At 42.5% G+C, this 16,419-nt stretch overlaps 1 protein-coding gene across 1 annotated transcript; it reads left to right on the top strand.

Annotated features, from left to right (window-relative positions):
• The first annotated feature begins 4,902 nt into the window (after positions 1 to 4,902).
• ADRB2 (adrenoceptor beta 2, surface) lies at positions 4,903 to 6,293 on the top strand. Its single transcript, XM_006863852.1, has one exon. The coding sequence runs from the start codon at positions 5,037 to 5,039 to the stop codon at positions 6,291 to 6,293; it is 1,257 nt and encodes a 418-aa protein (XP_006863914.1). The 5' UTR covers positions 4,903 to 5,036.
• Positions 6,294 to 16,419: the final 10,126 nt, after the last annotated feature.

Genomic DNA, 16,419 nt, shown 5'->3' on the forward strand with positions numbered 1-16,419 from the left:
ACGTTGTTGTTATTGTTGTTAGGTGCTGTCGAGTCAGTTCCTACTCATAGAGACCCTGTTTAAGGTTTCTGAGAAGCGGCTGATGAGCTTGAACCACCAACCTTGCAGTTCAAACCGACCATGCAGTCCAGTGCATTAATCCACCGCACCACACCAGGACTCGAAGTAGTCCTTCATAAATCTCCCCTACTTTAACTCAATGTCATCTCCCTTTGCTCAGTTTTTCTGAGATCTGAGAGTAGAGAATTTATTAGCATGTCTCTTGTACAACTCGAGCATAGCAGGAAATTAAATTCATCTGGTATAATTAGTTGTTTGGAAAGCTTTGCTGGTTGCTCTGTTCTACTTTATTGGTTGCCAAGGCGATTGTAAATTGATTGTTTGATGACTTGTTCTAGGATAATTCCAGGTATTGATGTTAACTTTAGACATTGACAGACCCAAACATGAACAGAAGAGATCTGCCATGATGGTAAATGGGTCTCTAGACCAAGAGAACCAGATACACTTAAATTAAATAGAAGACTCAGGCAAATCTCAGAAAATCTTAGACAAACCAAATATAATCTTAGTGAAGACAGAGGAGACTTGTTTTGAGTGGCCTCAAGGGGGCAGACTTAAGGTCCATGGTAGAAGTTATTGGAAGGTCAGAGAAATACATACCAAGCAAAGGGGCTGGCCAGCTTGCCCTCACTAGAGATGACTTTGTAGTAGTTTAGATGGATGCATTCATTGTGTAAGGAGCTGACTAGTCTATGAGATGCTTCATTAAAAAACCACGAACATCCTACCCATCCGTGTAAGTCAATGGCTTTAATTACTGTTTGTCTATGTGATATTCTTTTTCATTGCAATTATTTTTCACAGCAATTCAAATTGAAAATAAATTACTCATTATACATGCTCAAAAGTCCCTTTCACACACATGAGCAGACAAGGCAAATATGTTTCTATACTGGTTCTGTGATTTAAAAAAAAAAAAAAGGGGGATCAATAATAGGCATCCCTGTCCACAGCATCGTGCTAAGCATGTTGCGTGCATTAAATATCCTCTAATGGAGTCCTGATAGCGAAGTGGTTATGAGTCGGGCTGCGAACCTCAAGGTCAGCAGTTCGAAACCACCAGCTGTTCCACGAGAGAAAGATGAGGCTTTCTGCTCCCGTAAAGATTTACAGCCTCAGAAACCCTGTATAGGGTCTCTATGAGTTGGAACCAACCCCACGACACTTAACAACAGTAACAACTACATTGTAAATTTAATGAGATAATGCTGTAGGAAGGTAATATTAAAGACAGACATTTAAAACAATCGATAGGTATTTCTTTGCTCAAAGCATCATAAATTTGGGAGGACTCTTGTCTAAACCAAGACCCAAGATATACATTTCCTAGTCTATCCAGCTACTGGGGGAAGGGCATTCTCTGGCACCACAAAGCTTTACTCCTATTCAAATATCCATTTGGTAAATCAAAGTGTATCTGTGTATGTGTGCACACGTCTTCCTGTTTGGCAGGCAGGAAGTGACAAATCAGTGTTTTAAGGGATTGACAAAATATGTAAGTAGATACTATCAATCAGCATAAGAGAGTCTGATTTTTCTTACATCAGTTAAAGGTGCATTTAGTCTCCTAAAAACTTTCAAGCTCTACGGAAGCATTAATGCTCTAAGGCCTTGATTACAATAAGCAGTGCTTGTCAAACTCCTCTGCTAGGAAAAGAGATGGAAGAGCAGTGCAGGGCAGTGGACAGCATGCCAGGCCAGGAGGCAGACCTGGACTCTTCAGTGACCTTACTACCTTGAACTTCTCATGTCTGCACTTCAGTTTCCTGATTTGCAAACTGAGGGGGGATAGGCTAAATGATTAATTAAACCCTTTTCCATTCTAACCTTTTCTAATCCTATGATTTTAAAAGGAGGTCAGAAGAAAAGACTCTTGGCAAGAAGACAACATCTTGAAATTCCTATTATTTTGGTGATGCACACAGAGAGAGAGAGATTATGCATTTGGCAAGGTTAGTAGACAAGGGTTTGTAACTTCTTAGTCGACATAAGTAGTTTCCCCTTCTTGATTTAGTGTTTGTGGGGTTTTTTTAAGGTATTTCCCCAAATGTACAAAGTTAAATTTTTAAGTGACGTATGTATATATCTAAGTGATCAATTAGTGTTTATTCTAAAAGGGTTTTCTTTGTTCTTTTTTTGTATGTGAAAGTTAAACAATATACTTATTTATTCCATAGTTTCACAAACAGGAAAGAGGTTTTAAATGGCTTAGTTCCACAATTCGGGGTAGAAGCATATTTAAAGAAACATTGTTGCATAATACACACTGCCTCTTCTTAAAACACATCATACCAGAGCCAATTTTGGATAACGCAAATATGGGGTGGGTATGTTTTGAAAACCATGTGGACATAATAGGTCCTCAATTAATATTTGTGGTTTGTATGGGAAATGTGTGCTATTTTAAAGGTATTTGTCTTGCAAAAACAGCTTCTTTTATTAAAGGACATTCAAAGGATCATGTAAAATTTTCTTTCTGAAATTTACTTCTATAGTAAACACCCAACTTACTTTTGTCCTAAAGTATTTTATTTTCTAGTAGAAGAAACTAACAACATGCATATGCTAATTGAGATGTACTGACATGGTAACTGGGGCAATAGATTCAAACATAACACAATTGTATGGATGAAGCAGGGCCCCACAGTGTTTAATTTTGTTGTCCATGAGGCACTGTATGAGTTGGAGCAGACTCAACAGCACCTAACAACAATAAACTAAGTAATTTATAGAAATGTTCTTTATAACCCATATTTGTGTGGCATTTACCTGTGTCAGAGCACGTTCCCATTTATTTTTAGATCATTTGATTCTCACTCAATCTAGTAGCAATACTAAAAAGCTACTTCCTTTCCCCCTGTAGAGATAAATGAAATTAGGCTTCATCTTTACAAATTGCCATAGGAAAGTTAAGCTAGAAAGTTATAAGACATATAGGTCTGGAATTTGAATATTCCAATACTAGTTGCAAAGCTTCCTCCTTATCTTCCCTTCCTTTCTGCATTTAACGATGCAGCCTATTGAAAAGATTAAAAAATCAATTTTGAACCAGACAGACCTAGGTTCAAATCCTGCCTCTGTCCATGTGCTCCTGGGCAAGCTGTTTCCCTCTTTAAAACCTATGTGTGAATTAAACTAAAAACAGCACCCTTCCATGGGGTTTTAGAAAGGTTTGAATGGAATAATGTATGATTAGTACAGAGAAACTCAGTCCATAAATGTTATCCATTGTTACATTATTATATAATCTGCAAAGTATGTTTGACTACACTGCATGAAATACTTTGTTTTTCAAAGATACTACCAATGTATTTCAAATCAAACACTAGGCATTAAGTTTTTTCTTAACAGTAAAGTCAGATACCAAAGGAAATTATTTCGTGGATAAAGTCTTTGGTTTAAAACCTATCTGCTTAAAAATTAAAAACAAAAACAAAAACAAAAACAAATGTAACAAGGATGAATTATCTTTTGCTTTCTATTGTTTGAAAATGTTCTTAAATGTTAACGTTCTAAATAGGTTGAACCATCTGAAAATTGCCATTTTGTGAGTCAAAAGGTCCCAATCTTGACAATTTCATAGGGTTCAAGCAAATAGATTAACAAACTGAGGACCAAATGAAAGTTGATTTTTGTTTTGTTTTGTCTTGTCTTAGGTGCAACGGAGGTGATAAAGAAATTCACATTGAAAAGAAAAGGATCCATTTTCAATGCATTTTCATTCCAACCATGAGGGAATGATCACACTCCTGAGAATTAAAAAACAACAGCATCCAACTTTCTCCTTCCACCCCCAAATACAAACATGAAGACCCTAGCTTTGCCTGTAATTCAGAGTAAAATTGTCTCAAGGCTTGCAAAATTCTCAAGGCAGGCACCAAAAGTACTTGACAGTGAGTGAGTGTGTTGAGGAAATCAGCAGCTGTTGAAGTCACCTATTGAGGTCTTGCCAAATGTTTGAAAACAAATATGCAAGGGTGCCCGTGTGTGGGGAGGTTGAAAGTAGGGGTGAGGGCTTCATTTGTGAATGCTTGAGTAAGGACATTTTGTGCGTAGGGATAGGGACATCCCTGTCTGTGTCACTCAGCAAATGAGTGTTCCTGTGTGTTTACCTCTTTCCATGTTTGCGCCCATGCTTTTTTTTGTGTGTGTTTCTGTGCTCATTTCTGTCGGCGTCTCCGAGTTGGACAGGGGTGACTTTGTGCCTGTTTGCCGCTCTGTGTGTGCGCGCGCATGCGAGTGTTCATGCTAGTGCGTTGGACGGGTGTGTCTCAGTGTCTGTGGCTGTGGTTCGGTATAAGTCTGAGCATGCCTGTCAGACTGCATTCGTGCCTAAACATGCATGTCTCGGTGGGCACTCAAGCCTCTGTTTCCATATGTGGGGGATTGCCAGTGTGCTGCTCTCTGTGCTATGACCTCAGTCAGTACAACGCCCAGGACAGACAGGTAGCAGCCATATAAGAGCCCCAAGTTCTTGGTAAACATGCCAGTCCCCAGCTTTAGCCCTCTTGGAGCAGCCCGGGGTAACCCAACAGCGAGTGGGGGCCCGCCCGCCGAGATCAAGTAGCAGCTGAGCCCCGCCCGCGCCAAGCCCAGGAGGGGGCGGGCTAGGGGAGGGAAGGGGCGGGAAAGGAGGGGGGCCTCGCCCCTTTGGGGCTGCCCACCCGCCATTGGCTAAAAGTTGCCTCACGTCATGACGAGGGCAGTTCTCCTAAAGTCCTGAGCACATAACGGGCAGGGCGCACTCAGAGGCGGCTTCTCCAGAGCGCAGCCTGGGACTGACGGGCGCAGCGAGGCCAGGGCACCCCACAAAGCTGAGTGTGCAGGACTCGCCCCACCACACCCACCACACGGCTGCTGAATGAGGCTTCCAGGCTTTCGCTCGTGGCCTGCAGTGCCCCACCGGAGGTCCGCCAGCTGAGGCGCGGCCAGTGCGCCTGCAGCCAGTGCGCTCACCTGCCAGCCTGCGCGCCATGGGGCAATCCGGGAACAGCAGCGTCTTTATGCTGGCAGCCAACGGAAGCCAGGAGCCAGACCACAACGTCACGCAAAAACGGGACGAGGCGTGGGTGGTGGGCATGGGCATTCTTATGTCGCTCATCGTCCTGGCCATTGTGTTCGGTAATGTGCTGGTGATCACCGCCATCGCCAAGTTTGAGCGTCTGCAGACAGTCACCAACTACTTCATCACCTCGCTAGCCTGTGCTGACTTGGTCATGGGTTTGGCGGTGGTGCCCTTTGGGGCCAGCCACATCCTCATGAATATGTGGACTTTCGGCAACTTCTGGTGCGAATTTTGGACCTCCATTGATGTGCTGTGCGTCACCGCCAGCATTGAGACCCTGTGTGTGATCGCAGTGGATCGATATTTTGCCATCACATCACCCTTCAAGTACCAGAGCCTGCTGACCAAGAACAAGGCCCGGGTGGTCATTTTGATGGTATGGATCGTGTCGGGTCTTACCTCCTTCTTGCCAATCCAGATGCACTGGTACCGGGCCACCCACGAGGAAGCCATCAATTGCTATGCCGAAGAGACCTGCTGTGATTTCTTCACGAACCGAGCCTATGCCATTGCTTCCTCTGTTGTGTCCTTCTACTTGCCCCTGGTGGTCATGGTCTTCGTCTACTCCAAGGTCTTCCAGGTGGCCAAAAGGCAGCTTCAGAAGATCGACAAATCTGAAGGCCGCTTCCATGCCCAAAACCTCAGCCAGGTGGAGCAGGACAGACAGGGCAGGCATGGACAACGCAGGTCCTCCAAGTTCTGCTTGAAGGAACACAAAGCCCTCAAGACTTTGGGCATCATCATGGGCACATTCACCCTTTGCTGGCTGCCCTTCTTCATTGTCAACATTGTGCATGTGATCCGGGACAACCTCATCTCGAAGGATGTTTACATCCTCCTCAACTGGTTGGGCTATGTCAATTCTGGTTTCAATCCCCTCATCTACTGCCGGAGTCCAGATTTTAGGATTGCCTTCCAGGAGCTTTTGTGTTTGCGTAGGTCTTCTCTGAAGGCCTATGGGAATGGCTGCTCCAACCACAGTAACAGCAAAAGTGACTACACAGGGGAGCAGAGTGGCTGTCACCTGGAACAGGAGAAAGAAAATCAACTACTGTGTGAGGATCCCCCAGGCACACAAGACTTTGTGAACTGTAAAGGTACTGTGCCTAACGATAGCATTGATTCACGAGGGAGGAATTGTAGTACAAATGACTCACTGCTGTAATTTGGGGTTTCTACTTTCTAAGACTCCCCCTCTCCAAGGAACACTAAACAGACTATTTAACTTGAGTGTAATAAATTTAGAATAAAATTTGTATAGAGATGTGCAGAAGGAAGGACATCCTTCTGCCATTTGTTTTCTATTATTTTTTTAAGCTGTAAAAAAAGAGAAAGCGTATTTGAGTGATTATTTGTTTCTTGTACAGTTCAGTTCCTCTTTGCATGGAACTTTCAAGTTTATGTCTAAAGGGCTTTTGTCCCAGAGGACCTGGGTCTGCTATGTTTTGACGACTTTTCTGTGTATCTACCTCATTGGTTAAGTATTATTAGGGGTGATATATTGCTGCTGGTCATTTGTATCTGAAGGAGATGTTCCTTCCTGCACCCTTGGACTTGAGGATCTTGGACCTTTCAGCTGTGAACATGGACTCTCCCCGCTCTTCTTATTTGCTCAAACGGGGTGTAGTAGGCAGGGATATGAGGGGCAGCTTCCGTTGTTTTTCCTGAGCAAAGTCTAAAGTTTACAGTAAATAAATTGTTTGACCATGACTTCATTGCACCTGTTTCTCCAAAACCCCTTGACTTGACTGGAGTGTTGTTGCCTCCCCCACTAGAAACCACAGGTAACTATTTGTAATAACTGCCCAGTGACTTAATGCTGAATGATACAGGAATGACATGCACTGATTGCTTAACCCTTTAGTCTGCCTTGAAATCTGCAACTACAAACCTGTATCTCTCCTAACGCTTGTGCCCAAATCAGTTCTGCCTTCCTCCAGCATAGCTCAGCTCAGCCTACGGTTATTATTCTATGTTGTTACATCAGAAACAGTGACTCATAGAAATGGAGTTATGGGCATATGTTTAGTCCCTCTGCATACTCACTTTTCGGTTCTACTTGTTTAATAACTGCTGATATTTATATCTTTGCTATGTCTCATAGTGGAGAGCTTTGTGCTGTATTAGGGTTTGGCATTTTAAGGGGATATGGAAGATGTGAAAAATGTATTCGAACATATAGCTAGCTCATCATTCCAGGGGAAACTAAAAAGGGCAGTGGTCACGGGGAGAAAAGTGGGGAAACACATAACTAATGAATATATCATAACCTAGACAGAGGGTTTTAGCCCTCTCCTCCTCCTTTTCTTCTGTTCCCCTCCCCTTGCCCCCCCCCCTTTTGACTCCTTTCACCAAAGTTTCACAATGTCAACACTACTGAAATTTTGGAGCAAATAATTCATTATTGTGGAGGACTGCCCCATGCATTGTGAAACAGCAGTGTCTTTGACTTCAACCCACGAGGAATACTACCTACCCAACTGTTACAACCAAAAACGACTTCAGTCAGGGTCAAATGCCCACTTGAGGCAAAATCACGCCTGATTGAAAACTTCTGGTATAGACATTTAAGATGGAAACAGACTTTAGATTACTTCTAATGCAACAGTTTTATTTTGTAGAGCCTCTTGAGAGCCATGGCAATTTTGCTACTGTTTGAGAATCACTGGTGTAAACTTTTTAAATCGGCACAGATATTTAGATTCTGTCTAATGCAATGACTTTGTTTTACAGAGCCTCCAAAAGGCATCATTTTGCAGTTTACCCAGCCAGTGAGAGATCCTATGGCAGTGTTCTTTGCATCCTATCATGCTGAGTTCTGAACTTACTTTCTAACTGCCTAGATATTGATCGTGAGATATCAGAAGGCTTTGAGTCTGTGCAGGATCCTTTGGGAGGGTTTATGCATTGAGAGAAGGCCTGTGGACCATTGCTGCCTGTTGGTGGCAAGATTAGAGTACACAGGAGGAAAAAAATTACAAAAGTAAACACATTTCCCAACCCCCCTCCCCTTGCCATCACCTTTTTTTTTCTATTTTCGCCTCTGTGTCTGAGCCAGAGCTTGGCCCAGATTTGATAGAGTGGATCATCCTCCTTGGCAACGTTGGGCTGGAGAGGATCGGTCTGCAGGGTTCAGTGACATTTCACTCACTCATGAAGTTGACTGCACGTCTCTCTCCTCTTCTGTCTCAGCCAACGCCCCCAAACAGAAAGGCATTGGGCTTCTCCGCTTCCTGTCAGCTCAGGTATGGGATGGCTGACTGACTGAACACTGAGGCTCTGAGGAAAATGTTAGGTGCCCATGGTTTTGAAATGTACTATGACAAATTGGAGAGTGGGTGCCATTGGACACTTTTCCTTCTTCTTAGAGGGCTTTCATGCTGTGTTCTCCTCCTGCCTTGAGCCCCACCTCCAGAGGTGTGAACAGCTTCTCCAGCTAACCTTCACACCCCAATAGTCTCGAAGGATCTCAGACTGGGAAAAGCCTCTAGAAAGCATTTGACATCTGAAGAGACTGAAGCCTGAGAAGGGGAATGACCTGCCCAAGGTAAGAAACTAAGGGTGCCAGAGACGCAGCTAAAGCCAGGGAACCTGTCTGTCATTCCAGAAGCCAGTGTATTCTCTTGACTGAATTATCACTGATATTTACCTTCACCCTCAGTTGTGGAAATGTTTCCCTGGGACTGTAACACAACAAATGTATTTCAGCGGATGTTTTTACTTCATTTAGGTCCTTAACACAAAATTCAGGGAATAAGCAAAAAACCTGAAATAGGGAAAAAAAGAAAGGAGTGTTCCTTTTACTCAGTAAGAACACACTATGATATCCTCTATATTTAGGGAAACTGGGAAATTCATAACTTTTTATGACCTGCCAGGAATTTCAAGACATTCCAGGTAGAAAGTTCCCATTTTCTTGTTTCTAAGTGTCAGAAACTTTCTGTCACCATTTGCAAGTCCTGTGGACATTAAATATCATTATCAAACAATAACCGTTTTGTGTCAATACTCTTTGGGTTAAGAAAGGCATTCATTTTTCCATAGAGGAGTATCTTGTGAAATTTCAATTAAAGCATTTCAACAAGAAATATTCAGATTGCCAGCTAAAGGGTGATATTAGTCATATTCTGGCCCCTTTAAGAATACTGTGACTATAAGAACTTTGATCAGCACTAAAGATCTTGTCAAGTAATGTCATTTTCAGCATATACCAATCCTTCAGTTTCTACCACCTTTAGTTTAGTTTTGTTTCTTTTGAGGGGCTGTTGTCTGTATCCCTGTAGCCCTCTGTTTGCTGACTGGTTGGTTATGTAAGATTTTTATTAGATTCAGCATCATAAAGTTTTCTTTGCCTGGACAGCAAGTTCTCAGAGTCTGTCAGATGAAAGCCTTCTCCTGAGATACAAACTGACAGGTGTGTGTACAGTGGAGGCACAGGGTGGGCCTCTCTGCAGAGAGTGTTATTGGGAGAAGGAATCTGGGGGAAAGGGAGGCTGGGAATATGAGCTGTCTTTGCACAATGTTAAAAGTGTCCCTGATAATGACCCTACTGCCAGATGGAGCTTAGAACAGGGGCAGTCAGGGTAATTTGGGAGCACCTACTATGTACCTGGGGTGTCCTGGTGTGGCTCTGTGGGTTAATGCATCAGACTGCAAAGTCATTTGAACTGCAATGTCGGCAGTTCAAGCTCACCAGCTGCTCCTTTGAAACCCTATGCAGGGTCGCTATGGGTCAGAATGGACTCGATGGCACTTCACAACAACTGTGTGTGTGTCTGGAGTCATACTGTGGCACTGTCGCCTAATGAGTCAGACTGCGAAGTCATTTGAACTGCAAGGTCAGCGGTTCAAGCTCACCAGCTACTCCTTTGAAACCCTATACAGAGTCGCTATGGGTCAGAATCGACTCGACGGCACTTAACGACAACAACTATGTGCCTTCAGCATGGGAAAGGTGTAAGTTTCAGTCACTGTCTTTTGGAGCATGATACAATAACAACAAACCTTTGGTAGAATGCTTATAAATATTAGGGACTGTACCAGACTTAGGTCATCTTTGCTAATTTATGATATTGGTAGCATAATTAGCTCATTTACCAAATGAGGAAACTGAGATTCAAGAAGATTAAGTAACTCACTCAACATAAGCTAGCTGTAGGGTCAGAGCTGGAAACTAGGTCTGTGTGAGTCCAGTCCACAGTGCAGACCAGGAAGCAGCATGGGGCCATTGACAGTTTGTGCCAGAACAAGTGTAAGAACTGGAAATGCAATACCTTGTTGAGAGAAGAGGGAGATGGCTGTGGGTCGGAGCAGGCAGGAATGTTCCAGTCAAAGCATGTGACTGCAGGGTTGCTGGGGACTGGGACAGGAAGCCAATCACTAAAGTGCCTCATTTGCTTCTCTGAGTCTCTGCTTTGTCTTTTTATCAGAGCCAGGCCAAATTAAAAAGAGGATATGAAACTCAGAAATGAATAGCACAGAGTAAAGCAGAACACAGACGATCTTACCCCCTAGCAAACTCAATCTCCATTCCAAAATTAGGAAGGTCTCCTAAATTGAGCGGGGAACTGGATCTTATGGAATATTTGGCCAGCCTCCGTGGTTCTGAGGTGTGCTCTCTGCTTGAAACTCACCTTCTAAGAGGGTGAGGTGGATGATTTCCTGACAGCAGAAGTCAGAGAGGGTTAATATACTTTGAACAATACTTTTCATTGACAGACACCTCTGTGCTAATTCCTACTTCACTGACAGTGTAAATATAATTTGGGGAAGGAATTTTTGAAATACCTAAGAGAACAAACTTCCCAAGGGCTTTCAAGAAATTGGGAAATATTGGTGGGTCCTGAATAATAGAAGGCAAGTTACAGTGGACAGAGCTAGATTGGGGCTCACACTGCTGTGGTTCAGGTCTCAATTTAGTCTCTCTCTGTCTCCCTTCTCTCTTTCTGTGAAACTAGATAAGGCAGTATTCCTCTGTGAGTCTCAGTTAGCTCATCTGTAAAATGATGTGGGCATTGCTGGTGGTCTCTCAGCTCTCCTTAGCTTTCAATCTAAATAGCTATTAACTTAGAGGCTAATTAGCGACAGCAGTTTTGTATTTCCATTTTGAATTGACATTCACTGCGTGTATGATTGAATATTCTGGAGGAGGGCCTGCTCAGCCAGCAGAAGAGAATGGTGGGAAGAAGGGGCGTGACTCTTGTTGCTTTAGTGCTGTTGAGTTTATTCCAACTCATAGTGACCCCCATGTGACAGGGTAGAACTGCCTTTATGGGGTCTTCATGACTCGAATCTTTACAGAATTTGCAGTACCAGGGCAATCAAATGCATGATTTGAATGCTTTCAAATATTTTGAACACCACCAGGGAAAAGGAACATACCAGTTTTATTTGAATATCAGAGGGAAAACTGAAACCTTATAGAAGAGCAGATACCAGCTCAGACAAAGGAAGATTTTTCTAAGAATGGAAAAGTTTGTCTTTCAGAATAGTAAGTCTGTCATTGGAAGCATTCAACACAAGCCCAAATGAAGCTCAGTGAGGAGTGAAGCCCAGGGGTTTCCTGCACTGAGGAGGAGGAGGCTAGACTAAACTCCTTCCAAATCTGTGACCCTATGTCCTTGAAAACAATAGACTTGAATGTCCTTAAAATGTATCCAGACTGTTCCTTAATTTCAGCTGCCCCCCCCCCCCAATTCCTTTGGATTGCAGAGGTTTCACTGCATTCCCAAATGGGAAACCTCCCAGGGAAATCAGGATCTCAACAGTCGTTGGCCGTGGGGGGAAATCCAGAAATAGAGCAATAAGGTTAAGCAGTTTTCCAAACTATTAGAACTTTTCATCAGCTGCTCTTCCCATGCCTTTTGCAAATGACCTATTAACTCCCAGAGAGAGAATAATGAGAGCTGCAAAGCATTCTCTGCAAAGGCTATTACATCCTTCTCCACCCTCAGGTTCATAGCACTTCCTGTGGTCTTTCCATCACCCTCATAGGGTGGCGGGGAGGAAAGGAGGCAGGTCCCTGGCCAACAAGAGCCCAGAAAACAGACATCTTAGCTCAGTCAGTGCTGTCTTAGTTACCCAGTGCTGCTATAACAAAAATACCACAAGTAGATGGCTTCAACAAACAGTAATGTGTTCTCTCAGAATTTAGGAGGCTAGAAGTCCAAATTCAGGACACCAGCTCTTGGGGAGGCTTTCTATGTTATCTCACAGTTAAGGAGTAAGATCTTGTATCCTTTCAACATCTGTGGGCCCAGCATTCCTTGGAGATCTTCCAGTGTCTTAGCATCAGTCTTCCCTTGAGTCTGAAAGGTTCTCAGTGCAGGGACCCAAGACCCAAAGGGCATTCTGCACTCCTGCATTCTTCTTTCTTGATGGTACTGATGTCCCTATCTCTCCGTTCGGTTCTCTCTCCTTTTAGCTCTTATAAAAGGTGATGGAGGCTACATCTCAGTGAAACTCCCCTTAAATCGAATTAGGGCTGCGACATAAGTAGGAATGTTGCATCCCACCCGAATTTCCCTATAATTGATTGATTGATCACACCAGATCACATCATAGAGAATGATTACATCATTAAAGAACTGCCAAACCCCCCAGAATCATGGCCCAATCAACTTGACACATATTTTAAGGGGACACAATTTAACCCTTAACAGCCACTAATAGGTTAGGCAATATCAAGCAGATCACATCACTTCTCTGGAGCTCCTTTTTGTCACATCTAAAAAGGGATCATTTGGTTTACTTGAGTCCTGTGTTTCCAACTTTCTCCAGAATTTATTTCAGTAAGTCTTTATTGACACACATTGGCTTTGTTGCTTTTATTAATTTATTTAAAGTTTTTATTGTGAATTGAGTGATAGTTTACATGGGAGAACATCGGTTTTATACTCATTGCAATGATTAAAATATCCTCTGCATCATCATTCAACAATATTTGCTTCCATTCCCTCTGGTTTTTTTTTTTTTTTGTTTTTTGTTTTTTTTTTTGTGTGTGTGTGTGTGCGTGCATTTTGTGTGTGTGTGTGTGTGGGGGGACTTGTACATAAAAACACTCAGGAATGTATGATAATTAAAACAACCAGAGGGCACATTCTGTAAGCCTTCGCTGCTTTTAATTTAAAGCTCATTTTTTCTCATCATAAAGATAATTGTTATTATTGTTGTCAAGTGTCTTTGAGTTGGTTCTGACTCACAGGGACCCTGTATACGGCATCCAAGGCTTCAAATCTTTGTAAGAGCACAAAGCTTCATCTTTTCCCCATGGAGCAGTTGGTGGGCTCGAACCATGGACCTTGTGGTTCCCAGTCCCGTGCTTATTTTATGGATCCGCCACGCTCCCCCAAAAGATAATACTCTTTAAAATACATTTAAAACATGTAAAATCACAAAAAGAGATATATCACACATAAGGTTACCACCAGAGATAACTATGGTTATGCTTGATGTAGATGCTTTTAATCTTTGTTCTAAGCATGTGTTTAAATATATTTTATAAATACATATTTTAAATATAGTTTTTAATTGAAATATTCATATTACTGATAATACTTTTACAAAGACATCTTGGATATAAAAAGGGACTTCAAAAAAGTCCATGGCAAATTTCCCTTACCTTTTAATTCCATTTTTCCATGAATTATTTGAAGCCCCCTTTATTGTTTGTATAGTATGATCCAGATCTTGTCATTGCTTCTGCTCTATTGGTCTAGTAATATAGACTCTTCAGTTGTTCTCAAGTTTGTGGGTGTGAAAGAGTCAGCCTTCCCAAAGTCGGAATCAGGAAGTCTAGGCTAGGGCCCAGGAATTTGCATTTTAGCAAATTTCCAAGGTATATCCAACTCAGATGAACCAGGGCCCATAAACCCAGGAGTCCAGAGATAGAGATCGAAACATTACAAAGTAAACAGAATGGGCCTCCTTTGTTAGTTGATGAAATGAACACTTTCTATACCTGTTTTTCTGAAAGCATACTTTCTGCACCTGGGCTCTGCTTTCACAGCCTTGAATGCTTAGGCCAGGGTTATTTCTGTATTGTTAAATGCCTCTGACCCAGCCTACTGATATGTATTAGAATACATTGATTCAATTCATATAATTACTAATATCTGCTATACTGAAAGTACAACAGATTTCTATTCTGACAGAGTGCTTCTTGTGATAATGGAAAGCTAATAGCAACAAGGTGCTTACTATGAGCCAGGTACTATATCGGGCAATGTACACACACACACTCTCACTTAGTACCCACAACAACCCTATGAAATAGGTTTAGTATGCTTGTCCGTATTTTATAATTAAGGAAACAGAGGCCCAAAGAAGTCAACTAACTTGCCAGCCCACTGGAGTAGAAAGTAAGTATTCTGAACCAGAAGAGAGAGAAGATTGTGAGAGGCCGTTTTTAATACAGACATTTCATTTTATTTTCCATAGATCCTGTTCTTTCTGACCCTTGGAACTAAGGGCAAGCCTATGCTATCTAGGTAGGCAGCAAGTGTAAACTCAAATGCCAGCTTGGGCAGCACCGTCTTTCACCATGATGCAGGCACAGTTTGAGCAAGCTGTCCCTGCCTGGTAGGAAGGCAAAGGGTGGTGCCCAGTAAAAGCACATTGGTTTGTGCTGAGTCAAATCACCACTTTCGGGTCAGGAAGTCCTTGACATCTGGAAATAGGTGCTGATTCCTTTTCTCTGATCAGGTCTATGTGTCAGACCTGAGGTTTCATGTCTCAGAATACTGGTGGGATGGGTCCAGACAGAGCCCATTACAGCAGATTGTACTGACCTAGAAAGCAGGCTAAAGAAGCCAGCTAGGGCCAGCCAGCAAGGTAGTTTTGAACCCCAGAGTATACATTCTCCCTGATGTGTTTTATTATTGTTTTGTCCTGTGCTGTGAGGGAAAGACTGGGGTTTCTAAGTTTGCTAATTTATCTAGGAAGAGAAAACCGTTTTTAAAGTCACAGCAGCAACACCCATGACAAAGCAAAAGCCGAGTACAAGGGAACCCTGCTTTCTTTTCAACCATACCATACTGGTTTGGCAGCCTCAGGCCTTGTGCCCACAAGCCACAATTGCCTTTATCTGGGGATTGTCCTTCATTATGCCAATTCTGCCTCATTCTACTGCCTACTTTCTCTCTTTACAATAATCTCTTAGATGTCTCTAAATATCGTCACCACACACAATCCTGAGAATTCTGTCAGTGGGTTTTATTTCTGTAGTTACTTATTTTGAGAGGGTGCTCAATGTTCTCATAATATGCAACGCAGCAGCATGAGTGTGCCATTCACAAACACACAGCCTATTTTGTTTCTCCCCGCCCCACCTCACCATCTCTCTACAATCCGTGCTCTCCTAGTACCTTCAGCCTAAATGAGTTCCAAGTCAACCACTAGGACATGAGATTGTCAGCCTTAGAACTCTCTTGTTATACAATTACAGAAGGCTTATTGGCATCTATTTAGGTCTGAGTTTCTTGTAATGATTTTATTTTATTGCAGCAGGTCTCAAACTTTCCAGAGGATGCAGAGTTTAAACAGGTGGCTTCAGAGAATCCCCAGGATCCTGATCTAACAGTTCTTTGCTTGAGGACTGTGAAGCAAGTGGTCTGAGGATCGCAATTTGGAGATGTAATTATTACACTGTTGTCTCTTCCTCACCCTCCCCACTAAGAACACAAAATACAAGCATGTCAAAATAATCTCCTCCAGCTATAGGCATGTACCCAAACAATCATGTTGTCAAATAAATGAATCTGAATGACCTGAATTATTTGTTACCAAATACAACAGTATAAATGTAAGCAGTTTATAAATGATGCACATGTTTATAAAAGAGGAAGGTGTTAATATAGTAAGTACCTTGAGCCGTCAATTAAGGCATTTAATTTAAAGGGTGTTTTGTGACATCTTGCTACCTACACAGTTACGCTGCTCAATAACATCACTGCCACCTTGTCTTACACCCTCTGCATATAGGAGAAGAGTTTGCAACACAAGAAGAAAAAGGGGTTTTGCTCCAGAGATAGAATCCTAGTCCAGTGCTCCTTCCCCCATACCATACTGCCTTGGGTTAAGTCAAGTCATGTTATAAAGTCTGTATGACCCAATTTGGCTAATGTACATAAACCTCCCACTTAGAAATCTGAACAGGGTCCCACCCAGCTTCAAAGACGAGTATGAGTCACATAGATATATACACACACACACATAAAAATGACTATACATCTCCACAGATATACATACCCAAATAAACACACACACACACAGACTTTGCCACTGATGCCTAT

This window comes from Chrysochloris asiatica, unplaced genomic scaffold, assembly GCF_000296735.1.
Source record: "Chrysochloris asiatica unplaced genomic scaffold, ChrAsi1.0 scaffold00057, whole genome shotgun sequence".
NCBI classification, from domain to species: domain Eukaryota; kingdom Metazoa; phylum Chordata; class Mammalia; order Afrosoricida; family Chrysochloridae; genus Chrysochloris; species Chrysochloris asiatica.

Coding starts and splice junctions, on each gene's coding strand:
- ADRB2 (XM_006863852.1), top strand. CDS start 5,037: ATGGGGCAATCCGGGAACAGCAGCGTCTTTATGCTGGCAGCCAACGGA.